At 42.1% G+C, this 26994-nt stretch overlaps 1 protein-coding gene across 1 annotated transcript in view; it reads right to left on the bottom strand.

Annotated features, from left to right (window-relative positions):
- The window catches only part of SORL1 (sortilin related receptor 1), a 607546-nt gene that overhangs the window by 290404 nt on the left and 290148 nt on the right, over positions 1 to 26994 (bottom strand). The window contains exon 17 of the mRNA XM_086949665.1: positions 4941 to 5072. Within this exon, the coding sequence (XP_086805791.1) occupies positions 4941 to 5072 (132 nt within the window). The remainder of the gene's footprint in view (positions 1 to 4940; positions 5073 to 26994) is intronic.

Raw genomic sequence — 26994 nt, 5'->3', positions numbered from 1 at the left:
ACCTTCTATATGGAGGTACTTAACGCCAATAAAAACATTGAATAATTCACCATTCAACAATCTTGGGCAAGAGCAGTTAGGTAAACTGGTAAAGGGTAAAAAATAACCTAGGTTAGAACAGCTACATAAAGTAGTCTGATTACACATGTTTAACTGAAAAAGACAATGATTAGAGAAACGAATGTCCCTGAAATGCGCATTACCTCCCTCAAGGCACTGTTCACCATCAATGATCTTTGTGGAAGGATACTCTTAATAGAAAGCATAGGTTCTCCTTCTCTGCTTTAAGGAGACGTTTTAAAGAAAGCTCCTCACTTTATCATAAACTCAGCTGGTGACAGCAAATTCAGGCACCACAAACACTTAATGCGTCTCAGAAGCAAGTAGCTCGGTTAGACCACAGCAGAATCTGGTTCTACCACAGACTTTATCTTATTAGGTCTTGGTTCTGCAGATAACGCCAGAAGCCACAACATCTGCCAAAAGTGTAATTGATGTCATATAATAAAAGTCCATGAATAAAGATTTGTATTATGGCCTTACAAAAGGTTTCTGTAAGGATAGGGACAGAGTGGTGCAGAAAACTTTCTGGCAGCTTGAATATAAGTACAGGGATAAGCTGTTCCGGCGTTGAATATTCAAGATTCCATGTCAGCAGGGATGATGCATTACAGTGTGCTGCTTTGAGGAGAGATTACACCTGTCCCTAGGAGAAGAGGGCAACATCAATATTACATAGGGTCCAATAGAAAAAAATTTAGTTTCAGGAAATAAAACCTTAATTGTAACACAAGGTGTATACTACTTGGTTCCTAGGTGCTTCCTCCATTCGAGCGCCTCTCAAATATGGTTATGACAACATTTAGGTACGGTACTACCCTTTGCATGTTCAGTTGCATTACAATATATTTTAGAGTTGTTATTCATAACGTGCAAACCAAGTTAAGGAACAACACAAGGTTGAATTTACTTCTACCAAGGAGAAGGTATGGGCTACTACAGTATGCTAACCTGATTATTATTTCTGCAGAACCATTTCCATTCCTTCGTACTATGGCTTTTTAGTTGTTTCTTTTATCCAAAGCTCCTCACTAATTGGCTAAATAAAAAGGTAGCTTCACTTATTGGGATGGATCAGTGTGGCTTTGTAGCTGGGAGACCGCTCCATACAAATACACATTTTTTTATTAGAAACACTAGATTTTTTTTACATAAAAAAGACTGAGGCTCAGGTCTGGTTTTTAGACGCCGAAAAAGCGTTCGACCTAGTCTCATGGGACTGTCTGTTTTTGATTTTGGAAAAATTTGGCTTCCCAAACAAGTTTATACATTTAATAAGACAGCTCTATACAAACTCGCAGGCACAAATTGTAATCGATTTTGTGAATATAGGCACATGCCAAATAAACAGAGGCACTAGACAACGGTGCCCTCTCTCTTGGATTTTATTTGCGCTATTTATAGAGCCCCTAGCAAAAGCAATTAGACAGAAAAAAGTGAACAGGGTCCCTGTTCAAGGGATGACAAATGTAAAACTTTATGCCGACGACGTTGTCCTTTTTTTAAATTCAAATACAGACACCCAGGAGGAAATCATTAGGATTTTCTCAATTTCCAAGCAATATGGAGCTATAAAATAAACAAGTCCAAAACAGAGATCATATTGTTCAATTGTTCTATCGACTCTCTATTGTTAGAATTCAGGTCTGTATATAACACTCACCCAAAGAGATACTGAGGGATCTTTGTGATGGAGAAAGTAGAAGATCTATTCGACTTAAACTAAACCCTGTTGCTGAAAAAAGTGAAACGCCTGTTAGCACGATGAACCAGCTCCCACTATTATTTGGTCGAGTGGCACAAATTTGTATGTCTTTTCTTACACTCTTTAATTTCCTTTTTAGCCCCGCTCCGTGAGCACTACAAGCATCTTTTTTACAGAGATAGATAGCATGTTTTATTCTTTTTTTATGGTCTAATAAGATACTGAGACTGGCACTTAGCATTCATAGCTACCCTGTTGCAGAAGGGGGGCTGTCCCTTCCAATAACACTATCATGCGACCTTTGCACACTATAGCTTCAGATTTTTCTTTTTGGACCATCAGAAGGCAGACAACTTATTTATGGAAAAGATCTTAAAGGAATATAATATTGTTGACCCCACAAGAATAACTAAGTACCCTAAGAAAGTGCGTTATAAGACTCTCCAATGGGTACTTAAGCAAAAGTCTCAATTTTTAACATTTTATAGTATTCCAAGATTTAATAGCTCAACTAGGCTGTCCTATTTTTATATGGGGGAAAGATGTTTTTTAGAGACTAGTATAAAAAAAAAAGGGAACAAAATGGGTATGTACAGATTCGGGATTTTATTATAGGCAATTGTTGGAGGTCATGGCCAGAGATCGAAATGGGGTTCTCACACTCTAAAACAACCTAAAATGGTCATTTATTAGAATAAAACCCCTGTTGGAAAAGTTCGATATAAAAAATGTATCCGCTAGAGCAAGTATCAGTGAAGCCTTTGATTCCCCGACACAACGGAGGATCAGTGCCTTGGTTAAAATGTTTGACGAAAACAAAACTCTTGCAGTATAAAAAAATCGGTGATAGATGGTGAAAAAGGGAAGGGATGCAGGTCTCAAAATCAACCTGGAATATAATCAACAAAATGAATGCATCAACACTCAGAGGCGCAAATTATAAGCGTATGCAATTCTACTCAAAATGGTTGATCTATAGGACCCCTGCTTTTCTTCATAAGATATACCCACATATCGAGGACAGGTGTTTCCGCTGCACAAAAGAGGGTGGTGACACCTGGTCACACATTGTTTGGGAATGTCCAAAAATTAGTAGTTTGTGGGAGGTAATTGGAAATTTATCTCAGATCCACCTTAGACCCTTCCATTTCTATTGATGCATCTATTGCAGTTCTGGGTTGCTACCCCGATATTACTACACAAGAAGAATGCTTATACATCGCAGCATTGGTAGCAAGATCCCTAATTCTACAATACGGGCGATCCGATAAGGTACCTTCTTTTTAAGCATGGAGAGCGAAATTAAGCAAAATCAAAGAATAAGATCAGACTCAATAAAAAAGTACGAGAAACGTTGGAGTTTACTGGGGATATAGGTTAGAGATAAGGAAAACTGCCTTTTATCTGAATGTTCATTATCAGTGAGGAGAAGGCAAGGTTGCAATTCGAATAGCTAATCCTAGTCCACAAGGTCAGCTCCCAAACTTACTCTTACCCTAGCGTACGTTCCCAGGCACTTTATACATCCTCTATCTTATACTATATGACGGCCCCCTTTTTTTTCTTGGTTACAATAGGGTTATTGAAAGAACGTATATTCATTCCGAATACTTAGCACTTTGCACTCTGCACTTTATCCAAATGTGATCTGTAAATATTTTACATGACTGATCTGTCTTTTTCTGCAACAGGGCGATTGGAAAGATTGTTGGGTTATGTCTACGCCTAAACGTTTAGTACTTTTCAGTTTATACGGTATCTATTTTTCTGCAACAGGGCAATGTGAAAGATTGATGAGATATGTTTACGCCTTAATGTTTAGCACTTCACACTTTATATGGTATTTATTTCTGATATACATGCTGTATTTTTTCTTTGTATATTGTCTACTGGTAAAGCAACTAGAGTATTCTGATTATTTCGCAATATGCACTTTACTTGACAGTTCTGTAGTTTTGTAATTTTCAGGAACTCTCAATTAAAATATAATAAAATTTAAAAAACACAAAGTTGAATTTACTTCTACCAAGGAGAAGTCATGGGCTACTACAGTATGCTAACCTGATTATTTATTTCTGCAGAACCATTCCCATCCCTTCATACTATGGCTTTTTAGTTGTTTATTTTATCCAATGGAAAGGCCTCTTTGCGTTATTATGTGGTTGTTTTGCTGGCATACTTTCTTTGTGTGCAAATTATATCCTTTTAAGCTCTTCTTGTTTAGGCACCTCTTTCTAGAAAACCATTCAACACAGCTACACTGCCCAGTCTTAGAGCTGCTTCCCTTAAAAGCTACTGCTTGTATCTGAAAATGGAAGGGGTAGCTGGTCAAAGGGTGGATCGTACTATATTTAATTATGAATAATTGGCTCCAAACAATGTCCCTGCACAGTTTTAGGTTCAAAAGGGAAAGGTGGACTAAATTGTGCACGAAAACCTGGGAGAACATGTACAGAGGTAACCATTTCCAGTCTCTCCAGCTCTCTATAAAGAGTTAAGGATTTAGTTTACAAGAAGAGCATAGGAGGCCATCAGCCACGTTTGACAACGGAAGATGCTCAGACTGAAGCCTCCATTATGACTCAAGAAGTCAACTAAAAAAGTATTAACTGTCATTAAGTGAAACATACGTCTGTGTCACAAAATAGAGCAAACTGAGCCAAGACTTAACAAATTCACGTATAGGTCTTCCATCAAATCACGAGTCTTCACGTTTAATGAACTGCATGCATGGGAACACAAGCCAGTCCTTAGCCACATAACCAACATACAAAGTAACATTCACAACACACAACAATATACTGCAATAGAGAGACTGCTCTATGAGAAAATTCCCAAACCCTGTAGATGTGTATATTTTAAAAGGCCCACTGCATTATGGGATCATAACAATGCCAGCTATGCACTTTAGATATCTCTGCAAGACAATATTCTTCCCAACAACGATATGAGAAGATTCAGGGTGTGGAGAAGCAAAACTAAGGTTAGATAATCGTATTAGTATTAGCTCTAAGAAATAAAAATGCATTTGCAAGGTCTAAAACCAACATCTATAGAATTAGATACATTTTTTACAGAATGCATTTTCATCCAAAACGTATTACAGGCTTATGCACGAGAAACATAGAACATGATATGTGACTGACCCAGGTTTTTCAGTTCCAATAAAACTCACCGCAATTTGCTTCATCAGAATAATCTCCACAATCATCTGTGCCATCGCATTTCCAGACCAAGCTGATGCAAACTCCATTCTGGCACTGAAAGCTCAGCGCATCACAGGTTCTTTGGAACTCCTTGCCATCGGCTAAACACCAACATAATTCATAATATTTCATTTGTGATCAAAATGCTGCATATACTGGCATAGAATATCACTCAACAGTATTTTGGAAGAAATAACAAAATCTGCAGGCTGTTATAGCCATTCTAGACATAGTATTATACATGAAAGTGAGTGCACATTAATGACAAAAAGGTGCCACATTCACTCAAACTAGTGGAATGTAACCAATACATGTCTTGATCGCTTTAGTTGTAATCAGGTTTCTGTGAAGAACTCTCATGCGCAAACAAACTCATTACATTAAAGGAAATATGACAATTCTTTGTTGTGATGGCCTCTATCGCCTTAGATCTAAAGCCCATATAACAGTATCGTGATGAAACCCATAGTCAAGCCATTCACATCAATGATAAAAGGAGGAATTCAAGTCTTGTGCTGCAGCGAAACTCGCTCTCCTATTTAGCTCTTCTAGCTTGAGACTTGGAAAAGCAAGGCAACCGAAAATACATCTATCTCTCAGGGTTTAAACTGGGCAATCCCTGGCTCCAATTCCTCATCACCAGCATGCCGCTTTGTGTTTCAATAAGTAAAGTGGCCCACTTTTTCTAACTGGATGGATTTATACAGTCTAGGTCAAATGCATCTCTTTTCTAAACGCAATACCAGATCACTGCAAGCAGCAAGAATAGGTGATACATATTTATTGAGGACAGATGGATTGTAAATCCTTCTATGGAGTCCTGTCCCCTGTAACTGCCTTGGTTGAAGGACTCTCCATCTAAGTTACATTCACAGCATTTGTGCTAACGATGGACATCTTTACAACAGAATGCCCAGGGTATTAAAAGTGACAACGAGCACCCTTCCACAACCCTCTCTGAAATAATAACAATGGTGATCTGTGTCGTAGTTGTATTTCATCAACAGCTTTATTTTTGCTGTTGTGGGATTGAACAAGAGGAAAAACAGTTCTCAAAGTATCTTGTTCACTTTCTAAGGTCAGTTGGATACAGGTTGTTGGACTTGGACCTCTCTGCAGGGTCTCCCCAAAACGTTTTGAAATCTCCCCTCCTGTTTTGTTGAAATTGTTTTTTGTTGGCCTTAAGACTCTGTGAACGTTACCAGTGCTAAAGTGCTACCGCTCACTCCCTAAAACATATTAAAATTGGCTTACACCCAATTGACACATTTAATTTACTTGTACGTTTCTAGCAGAGTGGTACTGCATATACCCAAGGCATGTAAATAAATGCTACTAGTTGGCTTGAAACACTTATTGTGGCACTCACTTAAGTAGCCCCCTTAAAATGTGTCTCATGCCTGGCATTTCACCTTGTATGCAATTTTAAACTGCAAATTCAATTCGGAAAAATTGTTTTTGGGCGTGCCTAAATCTCCATTTTTGTTACCTATAAGTTAACCCTAAGGTAGACTCTAGACAGACCATAGACCAGGGTGCACTATAATTATAAAATTGGCCATGTACTTTTAGGTTTTAAAAGTCCTGGTAGGTTAACATTCACAAATTTGTTTTATTACTACTGTTGGGCCTACCTCTCCCATAGAATAGCATTGGGTTACCTTATTACTATTTAATAAGTGATCATTTTTGTTTGGGAGAAGGTAAAAATGTCATGTTTGGCATCGAAGGAATTGTCATTTAAAACCCTCTTTAATGGTAAAGTCGGATTTAAGTCACAGTTTTGGGAATGCCACTTTTAGACAGTTGGCATTTCGTTGCCTAACCATTTGGTGCCAGCAGCCTGTTTCCTGAGTCACATGACAAGGTTTGGTTGGCCTTTGTGTATTCCTTCCAGACAACCACACAATAGAGACTAGGTGTTGGCAGACAGGGTCATCTAAGGCAGGATGGGGGGAAGAACTGTGCACAGCTCTGCCTGCACCTCAAAGACACCGCCTCAGCTCACACACACAGAACTTGACACAAGCCTATTGTGTCTGTGGAGGAAAAACTCCAGAAGCGTCTCTCACATCAAAGGGGGCACCACGTATAAAAATAGGGCTCTCAGGCCCACTCTTCAGTTCACTTCTGGGCCTGCTGAAGGACTCTCAGAGGACTGCCCTGCTGCCTGTGGCCTGCTGAGTACTTCAGAGGAGTGCCCGAGAGCACCAAGATGCCTGCCCTTCTGCCAGAAGCCCGACTTTGTGCCCTAAAGGCTGCCCTGCTGGTTGAGAATGTACTTGTTCAAAGGTCTGAGGTGGAGTAGAGGCATGCATGTCCCCTCTTTCTTGGGTATAATGAAGCATAGAAAAAAAACACCCATTTGCCACAGTGGTGAAGCGGCACAGGCTCTATCACTCATTTGAAGGAGAGGAGTGTCTGTACCTCTTCTTGAAGGAGGCGCTGATGTTCTGTGGAGAGTGTATGTCTGTGGAGTGAGACATTTAGTGGAGATGCAGTGAGCTCTAGACAGTATCCCTGCTGTATGATGGAGAGGACCCACTGGCCACAGGGAATCTTCCCCCGACAGGTGTAGTGTGATCGTTGTGGGCGAAAGAACGGGAAAGTCACTGCTCTGCGGGTGTGGCCATTTGGCAACTTTGTCAGGATTTTCCCAGTCTGTGGGTGAATGGACAGCCTCTTTTGCCATGTGTCAAGCTCCTCTTGAAGATGCTGAAGTAGGGGCTGCTTTGAATCCTCAGAGCTTGTCGTCGATGACAGATTTGGCATTGAATGACTCGACGTTGAAGGACTTTACAGGCTTTTTGGCACAGTGTTTTGTTTTAGAGCTAGATGATGCTTTGTAGCCAAAGCGGTTTTCAGTGCTGGTGTCTGCAAAGTTGTCGGCGCTGAGGGCGGTTGTGGCTTGTGAGGCAAGGTTGTTACCGATAGCGGAACTGGTATTGACTCCAAGAGTTTATCTGTGCTGACCATGGCCCAGCAGGCAATGGTGGAAGGGAGACCTGCGGAGGGGGGTCAGTAGGCTGGTCGCCCAACTCCCTTTGTGGGGGTGCTTGGCCTGTGCATGGTGTCAATGTGCACTTATGAGATTGAGAAGCAGCACTCACAGTTGAAGACTTTGAGGCTTGCTGTGGCTCCGGATGCACTGTTCCTCTGACTATGACTGGGAGCTTTGTTTGAGGCTAACCTGCTGAGGTTTTTCTTTTTGTTTTTAAAAGAGTTTTATATAGTGCGAACTAGACCCAAGAAATCGGATATCAGAGCACTTTACATGAGCACCAGTTTTGTTACAGGTGAACATAATCATTTTTGTTAGGCTGGGGAGATTAAGTGATTTGCCCAGAATACCATTATGTTGAGAGTCGCTGGCGAGATTCGACCCCGGTTCCCCAGGTTCAAAGTCGACTGCTCTAGCCGTTAGGCTACATAGGGTTGGCTGTGTATTGGTCGCTCTTCGACTGTTCCTCAATGTCCTGCTCCATGAAGATGTCAAGGATGCCATCCTCCTAGTGAGGCATTTTTTGCATGCAAGTCTCCAATCATATTGATACCGGAGAGCCTTTTCGAACAGAAGGCGAGGAAGGCTGGTCAGGTACCCTCATCGTGTTCGAGAGACAAAGGTTGCAGACCTGGTATTGGTGAGTCAGAGGACACTTAGAGTTACACTGATGGCCGAATTGGAAAGGAGGCGTTTCCACCACTGTCTGATCATTGACGACAAGAAGAACTGACAAAGAGGGGTAAAACCCTATGAGAGGCAGGGCCCCCGTGAGGGACACTGAGAGAAACTCAGTAGTCAGTAACCAGGCAGCGAGATCAGAAAAAACTGAACATAGAAGGTGTTTTATGTACCAGCAGAAGAGGATAAACCAAAGAATTCTAGATGGCACACAGCACAAGGCATTGATCTAGTGCTCGATTAGGGGCACATGCACACCAGACGGAGGAAATAAAGCAATCTAACAATGGAGTCAATGCCCATGTGCATTATCTGTCATAGTAGAAGTCCTGGTAACTCGAAAGACTCCCAGCAAGACAAAAAACTTGCACACATCCAAGCCCAAAACTAGACTGCATGAGTATCCAAAGCATGTGCATCTACAGTGACAAATGCCACAAATATACATATACGTACATATATATATATATATCCACACAAATGAAGGCACTCAGATTGAGGTAGACCACAAGGAGAACGTTCGTTCAGGGGTTTAATGGCAGCTTGCAAGCACACGGTAATTCAGAAGCACCTCTCCAATATCGTGAATGCCGGACGCGCTTCGGGACCTTTCCCTTCATCTGCGGCGTATAATGAAAGCAACTGCTTACACGTAATGTCTCTGCGCACCTCTTATAACGCCTGCCTCCCTGGCGTGGCTGGATCGCAAAGCATCCTGGATAGTGTAGTGCGCATTTACTTCACCCCGATGGGTGTGCAAACAGTTTAAAGTCAATCAAAGTTTATTGCCCAGTGGGTAGAGGGGGAAGCTTACTGACACCCTGTGCCCCGCTTATAGTTGCCATCCTGGTGAGCGTTGTCGTCCTGCAACAACCACCAGCTTACTCTCCTTTCCTGTGTCTCCAAACACCTAACGGCACAAGGACAGGATCCGCTCTTTTGCGGCGGGCCTCACCTCGCGACCGAAGCCAGACGCTAAAAATCCACACAAATACAGGCACTCAGATTGAGGGAGACCACAAGGAGAACGTTCGTTCAGGGATATATATATATATATATATATATAAGCTCAAGAAGCACCAGAGCGCCGCACTCCCAGACGGGTGCCTCCGTTGCGAGGGTGCACTCGCAAACCCAATTCTGCTCCACCTCCCAGTAGCGAAAATCTCCCGCAGGAAGAAAGGAGGCACTCTCTGAGGTATGTTTCACAAGTATATTTTATCACAGCAAACAGGCGCGTTTCGGTTGGAACCTTTCTCTAAGTTTACAGAACCGGCAGAGGCGTCGACATTTTAAAGCATCAGGGTCATAGAAATCAACATAGGACATGCCTTCTGGGAAGGGAAAGGAGCATGAGCGCCATATTGGAGTGTCTGAATATCACAGTCAGTGCCTAAACTTCAACATCATGATTACGCCCTGGATGGGCAATTCAATCAGACAAAGCATAATCAATATAATGAAACACAAATGTCCTGCGCACCCCCAAAACAATTAATATGGTCAAGGTACAAATGTACAATAAAACTGAAAGTTCACGTGCTTTTACCTTTCCCCCCTGAAAAACCAAGTAAAAATACTCGTGTTGCAATCAAGCCCTGGATGGGCTAAGTAACGAATGATTCAACTCGTGAACCAAGGAGGACCCTCACTCCTATGCATATAGTGCCCCAAAACGGAGGACCTATGCATTCTGATCAATTAATTAAATAAATCAAAACAAAGACAAAAGCAACAATCGCAAAACCTGACATCATAATCAATAGTATATGCAGCAAGAAGAATGTCATATCCAAGTAGAGCTCCTATACATGAAGCTAAAAGACTTCAAGTTCATGTGCCTAAATTCATAAATAGTGAACGTAGAACAAAAATAAAATTATAGATAATATGTAGCAAAAGCAAAATATATAGTTAGAAACATAATAGAACAACAATCCAGGTCATCACCAAAATATACCTGAAGGGATACCAGGTCAGATACACATACAGCTACAAGTTCATAATCAGCATTGGTACCTATGAAATGCATATCTACAGGTGAACTGATGGAATCTACTCCCCCAGATGAGATGACAATTCTTCATGTATATTCATACCCAATGGCATTTTGGTTTGCAGATCAATTATGTACCTGGACTCGAGTCTACGGAGTCGGACAAGCCTGTCTCCTCCTCTCGGGTTCAGTGGTACATGGTCCAGGCCAAAGAAGCTTAACAGATCCCTGTTACGCTTATGCGCTTGATCGAAGTGGCGTGCCACCGGGTACGCCTCATCGAAATTGGCAATGGCGCGCATGTGCTCTAAAACTCGCATCTTCAGTGGAGTAACTGTGCTGCCGATATACCGCAACCCGCAAGGGCATGTGAGGCAGTACACGCAATAAGGGGTAGAGCAAGTTATAAATGTGTTGATCCTACGTTGTATCCCCGTATTAGGGATTGTGTAAGATCGTATTCTTTAGCTAAACTTGCACGCCTTACACTTCCCACAGGGGGAAAAACCACAGATTTCACCAAAAGCGTTAGTCTTTGGGGACTCGATCAAATGGCTCTGCACCAAATCATTCTTAATAGAACGTGCCTTCCGATACATGATCTGGGGATTGGTTGGTAAATCATCCTTAAGTAGGTGATCTGTCTGTAAAATATGCCAGCTTTTCTTCAAAGTTTTATTCAAAAAAGCGGCATCCTGGGAGAAGGTGGTTATAAGCCTGAATTTGCCCCCACTATTAGCTGATGTTTTCTTGCCTTTGCTTTTAAACAGATCTTCCCTGTGTGTGGAGTTGGCTCTTTTGTAAGCATCATTGAGGAGTTCCCCCCCCATACCCTCTAGTCTTGAAGAGTTCTATGCATTGGCTGGCTGCCATTTGGAATTCATCATCATCCGTGCAATTACGCTTTATCCGGAGTAATTCCCCATAGGGGATACTCTTGACAAGACTGACAGGGTGACTGCTGGTAGCTCTCAGGACACTATTTCCCACTGTTGGTTTGCCGAAAAGTTTACTTTTGAGTGTTCCTCCCTCTACATAGATCGTCACATCGAGGTAATAACCAGTGGTTTGACTCACCTAACCTGAGAATTCCAGGTTCACACTATTCTCATTCAGTCTCCCCATGTACTGTTTAGCACTCTCAGTTGTGCCGTTCCAGGCGATAAATAAATAGTCTATGAAAGGATACCAACTAATAAGATCGCGGGTCCATGATGCGTTGTCTGCCCCCCAGGCCACCTGCTCCTCCCACCAGCCTACGAACAAGTTCACGTAGCTGGGGGCGAAGCAGGTGCCCATCGCAGTCCCTGACAACTGACGAAACAGTTCTGTCTGGAAAAGGAAAATGTTATTGGTCAGACAGAATTGGACAAATTCCATCAACATTTGACTATGCCTCATAAATTTCAAAGGCCTCTGGTCTAGATAGTACTTTATGGCCAACAGACCATCACCATGATCAATAGCGGTGTAGAGGATGGTGATGTCCAACACCATCAAGGTATAGCCTTCCTTCCACTCGATCTTACTCAGTTTTTCTAGAAAATCTGTTGTGTCACGGATATGTGACTTCAAAGTCAGAACAAAAGGTAACAAAAAGTGATCCACAAACATAGATAGGTGTTCTGTAAGACTCCCCTGCGACGCAACAATTGGTCTCCCTGGGGGTGAAGTGGGGTTCTTATGCACCTTCGGGAGATGATAAAATGTGGGGATGATGGGATTAAGGCGTCTCAGGAACATATATTCATCCATTTCAAGGAGACCTTCGTTATGCCATTTAGTGATAAGTACATGATAGTCATTGACACTTTTCTGATATTCTCTCTCTGTGATCGTCAGGTACGTAGATTTGCAGCCCAGTTGTCTTTCTGCCTCCTTGTTGTAATTCTCCTTTGTTTGTAGCACAATATTCCCGCCTTTGTCCGCAGGTTTGTACACTGTGTTCTTATCTTTACACAGGGATTTGAGGGCCAGGTTCTGTGCATTAGAGAAATTACCATCCTGCTCTCTCTTTGTGAAATGTTGTTTCTTACGAAATGCTGTCAAGTCTTTTATAACGGCATCTGAAAACACATCAATATGCCAATTGTGGGTTAAAGGTGGAAACAGGTTTAAATGGAGTGGTTTCACCTTCTTGTACCACTCCTGTAATGGAAACTTGTTGTGACCCACTCAGAGCAGTGTGGTTCTCCATCTCTCTCCCATCATACAGGTCCTCCAGTACCATAATCGCACCAAGGTCTATGATGATGAGGTTATCGGTCTCTAAAGGTCTCCTTATTTTTCTCTTTTGTGTCGTGAATTGCACCTTCGTTTTGAAGAACTTGTGCAATTTGAGCTTGCGGGTGAACTTATAAAGGTCAATCCGGTCTGTGCAAATTCCATATGTCTGCGCGGGCAAAAGTTCAAACCTAACTTCAAAACTGATTCCTCAGTTTCAGACAAGATTTTGTTAGTCAGGTTAACAATGGTGTGACTCTCTTCCTCCGTCACTTCCGTTTGTTGAACCCCCTCTTGCTCCGTGTTACCGGCGGTGAGGTATATATATATATATATATTTATATATATATATAGAGATGTGTCCTTCTGGGTTTCTTGAAGAGGAGTTACCTATTGGAAGTAGCTTTAACGCGCAAGCCAGTCACGAGTGGAAGGACCCGCTCGCAAGAGTCCGAGGTATGCCTGGCAACTTTTGTTTCCCAATGAACTTGGTCTTTAACCTCGGACCGTCTCACAGATCATCCCAGCAAAAGGTTATTGCAAAGAAGCAACCCGGATTTGTCGGGGGAGCACGGACACTGATCTGCTGTTCCGTGACCCTGCTGGTGAAAGCACTTTGAGGCTGAGCGTCAGAGGACACAAGGGAGACCGACTTTTTAAACAAGGACATTAATTTGGCAGCACATTTTACCTCTAAAATGGCACTGACAGCGCGAACATGCTAAAGAGCTCCACAGAAGACAGTTCTCAATCTGATGTCTTCTGGGATTGGTAGTCTCTGACATCGGACTACGCAACAGAAACTCTGTGTTGTTAATTGGGGCCAGCTGTACTCCAATGCTTTGGGAGGAGCCATGAAGGTTTAAATTAAGGTGCTGCCTCGTTTCCATCTGCGAAGGCATCTGATGAAGACTCACGTCGAAATGCATTATGCCGCATTTAATCAGCAATAAAGCGATTTTCCCTTCAATCCCCGCTGTGTCCTTCTGGGTTTCTTGAAGAGGAGTTACCTATTGGAAGTAGCTTTAACGCGCAAGCCAGTCACGCGTGGAAGGACCCGCTCGCAAGAGTCCGAGGTATGCCTGGAAACTTTTGTTTCCCAATGAACTTGGTCTTTAACCTCGGACCGTCTCACAGATCATCCCAGCAAAAGTTTATTGCAAAGAAGCACACACCCACTAAAGGCAGTTCTTGAAAATAAATTAAGTATGAAACAGGTGATGTTACAAGCTCATGACTATGAGGCGTGATGCCTCGAAACGCGTCGAGCATGGATGGAATTCTGGGCTGACAGAAAGCAGGCTGCAAGAGGCGAACACTGTGAGGGCAGCGTCGAGTGCCCCTCTTGAGCGCAAGGGCGTTTGGTGAGAACACATATATATATATATATATATATATCCAACTCTCCAAACAATGAAGAAATTTGGAGTCGCAAAACACATTTGCTCTCGTGCGTTTTAATTTAATTTTCTTCTTTTGCAGACCTGATGCGTTTCGTTGGAACATCCAACTTTCTCAAAGGTGCGTTGCAGATTGAGTCCCTGCTTCGCTTTCTACTTCCTTTTCTTCAGTGGGTTGACCTTCTGATAGGTACATTTGGAATGCTGCATGATGGTTTTAGAAGTTCGGTGCAGGGGTGCTTTTGAGTTCAAGTGCCATGTTTCAGCCCATTTTCGAGGCTGATACAAGAGTTATACCGGAGCCGGTCTCCGGTGGCAACTGCTTCCCATCTTCGTTTTGGCGAGACAACACTTTGGTTCCTTTCGGGAAGGTATGGCGCTCTTGTTAACTGTGCGTTACTCCTCCGGCAGAACCACGCCGTTTCAATATGTAGCCAACTCTCCAAACAATGAAGAAATTTGGAGTCGCACAACACATTTGCTCACGTGCGTTTTAATTTGATTTTCTTCTTTTGCAGACCTGACGCGTTTCGTTGGAACATCCAACTTTCTCAAAGGTGCGCTGCAGATTGAGTCCCTGCTCCGCTTTCTACTTCCTTTTCTTCAGTGGGTTGACCTTCTGATAGGTACATTTGGAATGCTGCATGATGGTGTTTGAAGTTCGGGGCAGTGGTGCTTTTGAGAGGGTATATATATATATATATATATTCACTGAAAAAACCATAGGTTATAGACCATATATAGTTAGGAATTTGCATTTACAAAACCTTGAAAATTCACTGAAAAAACCATAGGTTAGAGACCATATATAGTTAGCTGGACATTTTATTGACAAAAAACCAATGAAATTCCATATATAGTTAGTTGCACTAACTATATATCGCGCACCCGCAATCCACTGCTGATGATGTCACATATTACATCATTCATGACATGGTCAGTGACATCACTGATGACATCACTGATGACATCTCAAATGACATCACTGATGACATCACTGATGACATCTCAAATGACATCACTGATGACATCATCTAGTGTCTGTGTGTTTTTGTAAAGTTTAAATATGTTTTACATATTGAAGAATGAGTGGATGTATGGAAGACTGAGTGTGTGTGTGGCTGGCTGGGAGGTGTGTGACTCTGTGCATATCAATGTGTACTTGTATCAGTGATTGTATAAGAGAGTAAGTATGTGTTAGTATATGTGTGAAAAGTATGGTGTTCTGTGTTTAACTGTATAGATGAGGAAATCGAAGTGTGATTGATTCTTCACAGGACTGACTAGGTGTATGAGTGCATATGATAGTGTTGTAATAATGAGTGACTGTATGTATGAGTGATTGTATGGGTGAATGAGTGAATGTGTGTGTAGACGTAGGAATCAGTGAGTGCGTATGTAGTAACTGGTATTGGTGTGTCATGATGTCATCAGTGATGTCATTTGAGATGTCATCAGTGATGTCATTTGAGATGTCATCAGTGATGTCATCAGTGATGTCACTGAAGTATGGTGTTCTGTGTTTAACTGTATAGATGAGGAAATGGAAGTGTGATTGATTCTTTACAGGACTGACTAGGTGTGTGAGTAACTCCATGGATGAGTGGCAGTGTGTGAGTGTCTGCATAGGTGTATGAGTGCATATGATAGTGTAATAATGAGTGACTGTATGTATGAGTGATTGTATGGGTGAATGAGTGAATGTGTGTGTAGACGTAGGAATCAGTGAGTGCGTATGTAGTAACTGGTATTGGTGTGTCATGATGTCATCACTGATGTCATTTGAGATGTCATCAGTGATGTCATCAGTGATGTCATTTGAGATGTCATCAGTGATGTCATCAGTGATGTCACTGACCATGTCATGAATGATGTAATATGTGACATCATCAGCAGTGGATTGCGGGTGCGCGATATATAGTTAGTGCAACTAACTATATATGGAATTTCATTGGTTTTTTGTCAATAAAATGTCCAGCTAACTATATATGGTCTCTAACCTATGGTTTTTTCAGTGAATTTTCAAGGTTTTGTAAATGCAAATTCCTAACTATATATGGTCTATAACCTATGGTTTTTTCAGTGAATTTCATTGGTTTTTTAAAAGCTAATATCTATAGCTGTAAAATATATTCTTTATTACGTGACGTATCACGTAGCCACGTGAGACGCCTCATGACGCGTCGCATAACCGTGACGTATCGGTTCTGCAGCGCAAACAAAACCCGTAACTTAAGCGTGCCGGAGCACGCTTACAGATATATATATTTTTTTTAACCTTAATTAGACAAAATCCACACGTGCACATATCTTGAGGCCTTGCAAAGGCACATCAAACAAACAGTCCCTACAATTTTGCCAAGTTTGCTGGAAATCTATTCCCTTAATTTTTTTTTTACTGTTTCTCTTGGTTTTCCCCTTGTTACGCTTACCGGGACGCTACCCGGTACGCGAACCGGACGCTCCAAAAACACAAGATGGCGGACTCCCGTTACGCTGCCGGTTAGCTGCCCGGTTCGCGTACCGGGAAGCGCCTCTACCGCGAAAAATCGCGGGGACTTTAATATCCCCCTCATAAATCCTAGGGGGTCAGGAGGGGTTTACCTTGCCCCCTTTCCTTCATTTCCCCCTTCTTTTTTCACCACATCTTGTCTCTCGAACCTACCGAGAGACAAGATGGCGGCCGCTCCGGACTGTTTACAATGTTGACAGCTACGCTGCCGGTTAGCTGCCCGGTTAGCTGCCCGGTTAGCTGCCCGGTGAGCTGCCCGGTTCGCGTACCGGGACGTGCCTCTACGGCGTAAAATCGCAAAATGTTTTGCCCCGCGGGGCACTTTAATATCCCCCTCATCAATCCTAGGGGGTCAGGAGTGGTCTACCTTGACCCCTTTCCTTCATTTCCCCCTTCGTTTTTCACCACATCTTGTCTCTCGATCGTACCGAGAGACAAGATGGCGGCCGCTCCGGTTTGTTTAGAATGTTGACAGACACCGGAGAGCCAATCAGATTCGCTTCGCGAAGTTCCGTTACGCGTCAGGTACGCGAACCGGGGCGCTAACCGGAGCGCTAACCGGAGCGCTGTCACAGATATATATATTTTTTTAAACGTTAATTTCTCAAAATCCACTGGAGCACATATATTGAGACATAGCAAAGGCACGTCGGGCAAACCATATCTACAATTTTGCCAAGTTTCATGTAAATCTATTCAGCCGTTCGAGCTAAAAGTGAGTCCAACCGCCCTATGGAAAAATGAATGGGAAAAACGCGTTTTGGGACCCCCCTTTGTTCTCGGCCCCACCTTGACGAAACCCCACCAAATTTTCAGGGGCTGCTCAGAAAAAAAATGTGCCATTTTCCTGAAAATTTCAGCCAATTCTGTCCACAAACGCCAAAGTTATTAGACATAGAATTTTCAGAAATCCCATAGAGAAAAAATCCTAACTATATATACCCACTGGCTATCGCCAGTAGGTAATATACATTTATAAACATATGTAATCTGCATATCTATATAAATATAAATGCATGCATACATATACATATATGCATACATATGCATGTTATTTACATGAAAGTTTTAAAAACACTAATAAAAGCAAAGCTAAAAAGCCACCTCATTACAAACAGAATGGCTTTAACTTAAACGAGGGCGAGATCTATTGCATTTTCAATGCTTGTTTACTTTGGTTCTATCAAGAAGGCATTCAGATGTGTCACACATTTGCCATAAATTCTGAATGTTAGCACTCTAGTTGCTCATTAGATCACTGTAGTAAAGCTAGTGCTCACCAGGGAAGTCTGCTGCTAATCATGGTTTGCAGCCATTTTCCCGCATTTTTTATCCCGCAGACTTTCAGTCCGCATACCATTATCCCGCAAGGTCATTGAGCTCGCATACCATTATCCCGCATTTTTTCAAAACGCATGTGCATTTATCGCGCATGCCTTTACAAAGAATTACGTTTTAAAGGCATGTATGGTAAATGCATTTGCGTTGTGAAAACCACGATGACGAGAGAGGTAAGTGGGTTTGTGTTAATTTTTTCGTGGGTTAGTGATTGTGTAGTGTAGTGTAGTGTTGTGTAGTGTAGTGTTGTGTTAGTGTAGTGTAGAGTTGTGGTGGTTGTTTAGTGTAGGGTCATGCTGGGCGTAGTGTTTTAGGGTTTAGGATAGTGTTGTAGTGTTTGCGTAGTGTAGGGTCATGCTGGGGGTAGTGTTTTAGGGTTTAGGGTAGTGTTGTAGTGTTTGCGTAGTGTAGGGTCATGCTGGGGGTAGTGTTTTAGGGTTTTGGGTAGTGTTGTAGTGTTTGCGTAGTGTAGGGTCATGCTGGGGGTAGTGTTTTAGGGTTTTGGGTAGTGTTGTAGTGTTTGCGTAGTGTAGGCTCATGCTGGGGTGTAGTGTTTTAGGGTTTTGGGTAGTGTTGTAGTGTTTGCGTAGTGTAGGCTCATGCTGGGGTGTAGTATTTTAAGGTTTAGGGTAGTGTTGTAGTGTTTGCGTAGTGTAGGGTCATGCTGGGTGTAGTGTTTTAGGGTTTTGGGTAGTGTTGTAGTGTTTGCGTAGTGTAGGGTCATGCTGGGGGTAGTGTTTTAGGGTTTTGGGTAGTGTTGTAGTGTTTGCGTAGTGTAGGGTCATGCTGGGGTGTAGTGTTTTAGGGTTTTGGGTAGTGTTGTAGTGTTTGCGTAGTGTAGGGTCATGCTGGGGTGTAGTGTTTTAGGGTTTTGGGTAGTGTTGTAGTGTTTGCGTAGTGTAGGGTCATGCTGGGGGTAGTGTTTTAGGGTTTTGGGTAGTGTTGTAGTGTTTGCGTAGTGTGGGGTCATGCTGAGGGTAGTGTTTTAGGGTTTAGGGTAGTGTTGTAGTGTTTGCGTAGTGTGGGGTCATGCTGGGGGTAGTGTTTTAGGGTTTAGGGTAGTGTTGTAGTGTTTGCGTAGTGTAGGGTCATGCTGGGGGTAGTGTTTTAGGGTTTTGGGTAGTGTTGTAGTGTTTGCGTAGTGTGGGGTCATGCTGAGGGTAGTGTTTTAGGGTTTAGGGTAGTGTTGTAGTGTTTGCGTAGTGTGGGGTCATGCTGGGGGTAGTGTTTTAGGGTTTAGGGTAGTGTTGTAGTGTTTGCGTAGTGTAGGGTCATGCTGGGGGTAGTGTTTTAGGGTTTAGGGTAGTGTTGTAGTGTTTGCGTAGTGTAGGGTCATGCTGGGGGTAGTGTTTTAGGGTTTAGGGTAGTGTTGTAGTGTTTGCGTAGTGTAGGGTCATGCTGGGGGTAGTGTTTTAGGGTTTAGGGTAGTGTTGTAGTGTTTGCGTAGTGTAGGGTCATGCTGGGGTGTAGTGTTTTAGGGTTTTGGGTAGTGTTGTAGTGTTTGCGTAGTGTAGGGTCATGCTGGGGGTAGTGTTTTAGGGTTTAGGGTAGTGTTGTAGTGTTTGCGTAGTGTAGGGTCATGCTGGGGTGTAGTGTTTTAGGGTTTTGGGTAGTGTTGTAGTGTTTGCGTAGTGTAGGGTCATGCTGGGGGTAGTGTTTTAGGATTTAGGGTAGTGTTGTAGTGTTTGCGTAGTGTAGGGTCATGCTGGGGGTAGTGTTTTAGGGTTTTGGGTAGTGTTGTAGTGTTTGCGTAGTGTAGGGTCATGCTGGGGGGTAGTGTTTTAGGGTTTTGGGTAGTGTTGTAGTGTTTGCGTAGTGTAGGGTCATGCTGAGGGTAGTGTTTTAGGGTTTAGGGTAGTGTTGTAGTGTTTGCGTAGTGTAGGGTCATGCTGGGGGTAGTGTTTTAGGGTTTAGGGTAGTGTTGTAGTGTTTGCGTAGTGTAGGGTCATGCTGGGGGTAGTGTTTTAGGGTTTAGGGTAGTGTTGTAGTGTTTGCGTAGTGTAGGGTCATGCTGGGGGTAGTGTTTTAGGGTTTAGGGTAGTGTTGTAGTGTTTGCGTAGTGTAGGATCATGCTGGGGGTAGTGTTTTAGGGTTTAGGGTAGTGTTGTAGTGTTTGCGTAGTGTAGGGTCATGCTGGGGGTAGTGTTTTAGGGTTTTGGGTAGTGTTGTAGTGTTTGCGTAGTGTAGGGTCATGCTGGGGTGTAGTGTTGTAGGGTTTTGGGTAGTGTTGTAGTGTTTGCGTAGTGTAGGGTCATGCTGGGGGTAGTGTTTTAGGATTTAGGTTAGTGTTGTAGTGTTTGCGTAGTGTAGGGTCATGCTGGGGGTAGTGTTTTAGGATTTAGGTTAGTGTTGTAGTGTTTGCGTAGTGTAGGGTCATGCTGGGGGTAGTGTTTTAGGGTTTAGGGTTGTGTTGTAGTGTTTGTGTAGTGTAGGGTCATGCTGGGGGTAGTGTTTTAGGGTTTAGGGTTGTGTTGTAGTGTTTGTGTAGTGTAGGGTCATGCTGGGGGTAGTGTTTTAGGGTTTAGGGTAGTGTTGTAGTGTTTGCGTAGTGTAGGGTCATGCTGGGGTGTAGTGTTTTAGGGTTTTGGGTAGTGTTGTAGTGTTTGCGTAGTGTAGGGTCATGCTGGGGGTAGTGTTTTAGGGTTTAGGGTAGTGTTGTAGTGTTTGTGTAGTGTAGGGTCATGCTGGGGGTAGTGTTTTAGGGTTTAGGGTAGTGTTGTAGTGTTTGTGTAGTGTAGGGTCATGCTGGGGGTAGTGTTTTAGGGTTTAGGGTAGTGTTGTAGTGTTTGTGTAGTGTAGGGTCATGCTGGGGGTAGTGTTTTAGGGTTTAGGGTAGTGTTGTACTGTTTGTGTAGTGTAGGGTCATGCTGGGGGTAGTGTTTTAGGGTTTAGGGTAGTTTAGTTGTTTAGTGTATGCTAAAGGCATATTCGTTCTAAAAGTTTTCGTTATTTTAATTTGCGGCCTAATAGTACATGCAGGATTTTTTTTGCGGACTGATGGTATGCGGGATTTCGTCATATATTCGCTAATCATACTTTCTATGGCAAAATGAACCCCCTCATTTTGTTCCTTTTTAAATTAAATGTTTTAAGAGTTACCACTTTATTCCAATCAAGATGGCTTCAGGTGTGCCATACCTTCGTAATAAGTAGGACTGTTAGCACTCTAGTTGTTCTTTAGAACACTCTGGGACAATCTGTCATTGGGCTATAGTTGGGCTACATCTGGCTGATATTTGGGCTACATTTGGTTTTTTGTCTCTGGTGGCCATCTTTGGGCTACATTGGGCTACATTGGGCTACATTGGGCTACATTTGGGCTCCAACATATATATAGCCCAATGTAGCCCAATTTATATTTTTCAAAGTTAATTTTCGTAAAAACCACTGGAGCCTATATCTTGAGACATAGCAAAGGCACATCGGGCTACCAGTCCCTACAATTTTGCCAAGTTTGGTGTAAATCCATTCAGCCGTTCAGGCTAAAAGTGAGGCCAACCGCCCTATGGAAAATTGCATGGGAAAAACACGTTTTGGGACCCCCCTTTTTTCTCGGCCCCCCCTTGACGAAAACCCCCCAAATTTTCAGGGGCTGCTCAGAAACAAAATGTTCCATTTTCCTGAAAATTTCAGCCAATTCTGTCCTCATAAGCCAAAGTTATTCGACATAGAATTTTCAAAAATCCCATAGGAAAAAAATCCTAACTATATATACCTACTGGCTATCGCCAGTAGGTAATATATATATATATATATATATATATATATATATATATATATATATATATATATATATATATATATATATATATATATATATATATATATATATATATATATATATATATATATATATATATATATATATATATATATATATATATATATATATATGTGTCTATATATATATGTGTCTATATATATATACACACATATATAAAGTCCAATCCTCCTTTCCTTTCAAAGAGGCACACCGGCACTGGCTGGGTTGCAATAAATCATTTATTTGGTAAAAACAACACGAAGGCAAGAGGCTTCCTTGTCCCAACGTTTCTGCTCGTGAGAGCCTTGATCACGGGAGGCAGTCTCTGTATTTTGAATTTCACCCACGTGGTTTGCTTTTAACAGCGCGGACCTTATTCTCTCTCAGAGTGCGCAAAGGAAAACTTTTGAGGCTTTAAATAGAAAGAGCATTGTGCGCTCCAAATTTTCCTTTTTGGGACTTTAAATGAAAAGAGCATTGTGCGCTCCAAACTTTCTTTTTTTCATGCCTTTTCCAATGCGCAAAAATAATGTCAGCTTCATTGCACAGTTCGTAATAATAATGTTCCACTCACTTGATTTAAAGCAGCACCAGCCTGCAATCTTGGATATACATCCTTCTGCTCCCAAACTCGCCACACTCCATAAACACAGGGGCAAGCAGGTCAGGTTCAACTTCAAGTAAATCCATCCAAATTGCCACGCAAATCAACCTCGGCGTGGATAGCACTGTGCTAATCCTATGCTTAAAAACTTTGATAGAAAAACAGACATTTGAGGTGAGCAGATCTAGAGTGTCGCTGGTGCTGAGAGTGCTCTAACAGGAGCTGCTTTCCACCTAAACTGGGGACCCTTGTGTCTGGACAAAGCTATACCTCTCTGAAGAGCTCTAATTAGAGCTAAACACTGTGTCAGGTGTTGCTTTTACTCATTTCAGGTTGGCTTGAGTTGGTAATTTACCAATTCAATTCAGCTGTAATATTGTGCCTGGAGTGATCAATGGCTTTTGTCATTTTCTATCTCGGCGTGGATAGCACTGTGCTAATCCTATGCTTAAAAACTTTGATAGAAAAACAGACATTTGAGGTGAGCAGATCTAGAGTGTCGCTGGTGTTGAGAGTGCTCTAACAGGAGCTGTTTTTCACCTAAACTTGAGAACTACCCAGAGTTCTCTCCTTTTTTGCATATATACATACATATATATATATATATATACACATATATATACATACATATATATATATATATATACACATATATATACATACATATATACACATACACACATATACATATATACACATATACCTATATATATACATATACACATATATACACATATACATATATATACACATATATATATATATACATATATACACTAATACATATACACACATATATATATACATACACAAATATATATATATATATATTCACTGAAAAAACCATAGGTTATAGACCATATATAGTTAGGAATTTGCATTTACAAAACCTTGAAAATTCACTGAAAAAACCATAGGTTAGAGACCATATATAGTTAGCTGGACATTTTATTGACATAAAACCAATGAAATTCCATATATAGTTAGTTGCACTAACTATATATCGCGCACCCGCAATCCACTGCTGATGATGTCACATATTACATCATTCATGACATGGTCAGTGACATCACTGATGACATCACTGATGACATCTCAAATGACATCACTGATGACATCACTGATGACATCTCAAATGACATCATCTAGTGTCTGTGTGTTTTTGTAAAGTTTAAATATGTTTTACATATTGAAGAATGAGTGGATGTATGGAAGACTGAGTGTGTGTGTGGCTGGCTGGGAGGTGTGTGACTCTGTGCATATCAATGTGTACTTGTATCAGTGATTGTATAAGAGAGTAAGTATGTGTTAGTATATGTGTGAAAAGTATGGTGTTCTGTGTTTAACTGTATAGATGAGGAAATCGAAGTGTGATTGATTCTTCACAGGACTGACTAGGTGTATGAGTGCATATGATAGTGTTGTAATAATGAGTGACTGTATGTATGAGTGATTGTATGGGTGAATGAGTGAATGTGTGTGTAGACGTAGGAATCAGTGAGTGCGTATGTAGTAACTGGTATTGGTGTGTCATGATGTCATCAGTGATGTCATTTGAGATGTCATCAGTGATGTCATTTGAGATGTCATCAGTGATGTCATCAGTGATGTCACTGAAGTATGGTGTTCTGTGTTTAACTGTATAGATGAGGAAATGGAAGTGTGATTGATTCTTTACAGGACTGACTAGGTGTGTGAGTAACTCCATGGATGAGTGGCAGTGTGTGAGTGTCTGCATAGGTGTATGAGTGCATATGATAGTGTTGTAATAATGAGTGACTGTATGTATGAGTGATTGTATGGGTGAATGAGTGAATGTGTGTGTAGACGTAGGAATCAGTGAGTGCGTATGTAGTAACTGGTATTGGTGTGTCATGATGTCATCAGTGATGTCATTTGAGATGTCATCAGTGATGTCATCAGTGATGTCATTTGAGATGTCATCAGTGATGTCATCAGTGATGTCACTGACCATGTCATGAATGATGTAATATGTGACATCATCAGCAGTGGATTGCGGGTGCGCGATATATAGTTAGTGCAACTAACTATATATGGAATTTCATTGGTTTTATGTCAATAAAATGTCCAGCTAACTATATATGGTCTCTAACCTATGGTTTTTTCAGTGAATTTTCAAGGTTTTGTAAATGCAAATTCCTAACTATATATGGTCTATAACCTATGGTTTTTTCAGTGAATTTCATTGGTTTTTTAAAAGCTAATATCTATAGCTGTAAAATATATTCTTTATTACGTGACGTATCACGTAGCCACGTGAGACGCCTCATGGCGCGTCGCATAACCGTGACGTATCGGCTCTGCAGCGCAAACAAAACCCGTAACGTAAGCGTGCCGGAGCACGCTTACAGATATATATATATTTTTTAACCTTAATTAGACAAAATCCACACGTGCACATATCTTGAGGCCTTGCAAAGGCACATCAAACAAACAGTCCCTACAATTTTGCCAAGTTTGCTGGAAATCTATTCCCTTAATTTTTTTTTTACTGTTTCTCTTGGTTTTCCCCTTGTTACGCTTACCGGGACGCTACCCGGTACGCGAACCGGACGCTCCAAAAACACAAGATGGCGGACTCCCGTTACGCTGCCGGTTAGCTGCCCGGTTCGCGTACCGGGAAGCGCCTCTACCGCGAAAAATCGCGGGGGACTTTAATATCCCCCTCATCAATCCTAGGGGGTCAGGAGGGGTTTACCTTGCCCCCTTTCCTTCATCTCCCCCTTCTTTTTTCACCACATCTTGTCTCTCGAACCTACCGAGAGACAAAATGGCGGCCGCTCCGGACTGTTTACAATGTTGACAGCTACGCTGCCGGTTAGCTGCCCGGTTAGCTGCCCGGTGAGCTGCCCGGTGAGCTGCCCGGTGAGCTGCCCGGTTCGCGTACCGGGACGCGCCTCTACGGCGTAAAATCGCAAAAAAAAAAATATATATATTTTTTGCCCCGCGGGTCAGGAGTGGTCTACCTTGCCCCCTTTCCTTCATTTCCCCCTTCGTTTTTCACCACATCTTGTCTCTCGATCGTACCGAGAGACAAGATGGCGGCCGCTCCGGACTGTTTAGAATGTTGACAGACACCGGAGAGCCAATCAGCTTCGCTTCGCGAAGTTCCGTTACGCGTCAGGTACGCGAACCGGGGCGCTAACCGGACCGCTGTCACAGATATATATATTTTTTTAAACGTTCATTTCTCAAAATCCACTGGAGCACATATATTGAGACATAGCAAAGGCACGTCGGGCAAACCATATCTACAATTTTGCCAAGTTTCATGTAAATCTATTCAGCCGTTCGAGCTAAAAGTGAGTCCAACCGCCCTATGGAAAAATGAATGGGAAAAACGCGTTTTGGGACCCCCCTTTTTTCTCGGCCCCCCTTGACGAACCCCCCCCAAATTTTCAGGGGCTGCTCAGAAACAAAATGTGCCATTTTCCTGAAAATTTCAGCCAATTCCGTCCACAAACGCCAAAGTTATTAGACATAGAATTTTCAGAAATCCCATAGAGAAAAAATCCTAACTATATATACCCACTGGCTATCGCCAGTAGGTAATATACATATATAAACATATATAATCTGCATATCTATATAAATATAAATGCATGCATACATATACATATATGCATACATATGCATGTTATTTACATGAAAGTTTTAAAAACACTAATAAAAGCAAAGCTAAAAAGCCACCTCATTACAAACAGAATGGCTTTAACTTAAACGAGGGCGAGATCTATTGCATTTTCAATGCTTGTTTACTTTGGTCTACCAAGAAGGCATTCAGATGTGTCACACATTTGCCATACATTCTGAATGTTAGCACTCTAGTTGCTCATTAGATCACTGTAGTAAAGCTAGTGCTCACCAGGGAAGTCTGCTGCTAATCATGGTTTCCAGCCATTTTCTCGCATTTTTTATCCCGCAGACTTTCAGTCCGCATACCATTATCCCGCAAGGTCATTGACCTCGCATACCATTATCCCGCATTGTTTCAAAACGCATGTGCATTTATCGCGCATGCCTTTACAAAGAATTATGTTTTAAAGGCATGTATGGTAAATGCATTTGCGTTGTGAAAACCACGATGACGAGAGAGGTAAGTGGGTTTGTGTTAATTTTTTCGTGGGTTAGTGATTGTGTAGTGTAGTGTAGTGTTGTGTAGTGTAGTGTTGTGTTAGTGTAGTGTAGAGTTGTGGTGGTTGTTTAGTGTAGGGTCATGCTGGGGGTAGTGTTTTAGGGTTTAGGGTTGTGTTGTAGTGTTTGCGTAGTGTAGGGTCATGCTGGGGGTAGTGTTTTAGGGTTTAGGGTAGTGTTGTAGTGTTTGCGTAGTGTAGGGTCATGCTGGGGGTAGTGTTTTAGGGTTTAGGGTAGTGTTGTAGTGTTTGCGTAGTGTAGGGTCATGCTGGGGGTAGTGTTTTAGGGTTTAGGGTTGTGTTGTAGTGTTTGCGTAGTGTAGGGTCATGCTGGGGCTAGTGTTTTAGGGT

Source organism: Lissotriton vulgaris, unplaced genomic scaffold (assembly GCF_964263255.1).
Source record: "Lissotriton vulgaris unplaced genomic scaffold, aLisVul1.2 SCAFFOLD_911, whole genome shotgun sequence".
Taxonomy (NCBI): Eukaryota; Metazoa; Chordata; class Amphibia; order Caudata; family Salamandridae; genus Lissotriton; species Lissotriton vulgaris.
The sequence above is the reverse complement of the archived record's forward strand: the minus strand, read 5'-3'. Positions and strand labels throughout refer to the sequence as shown.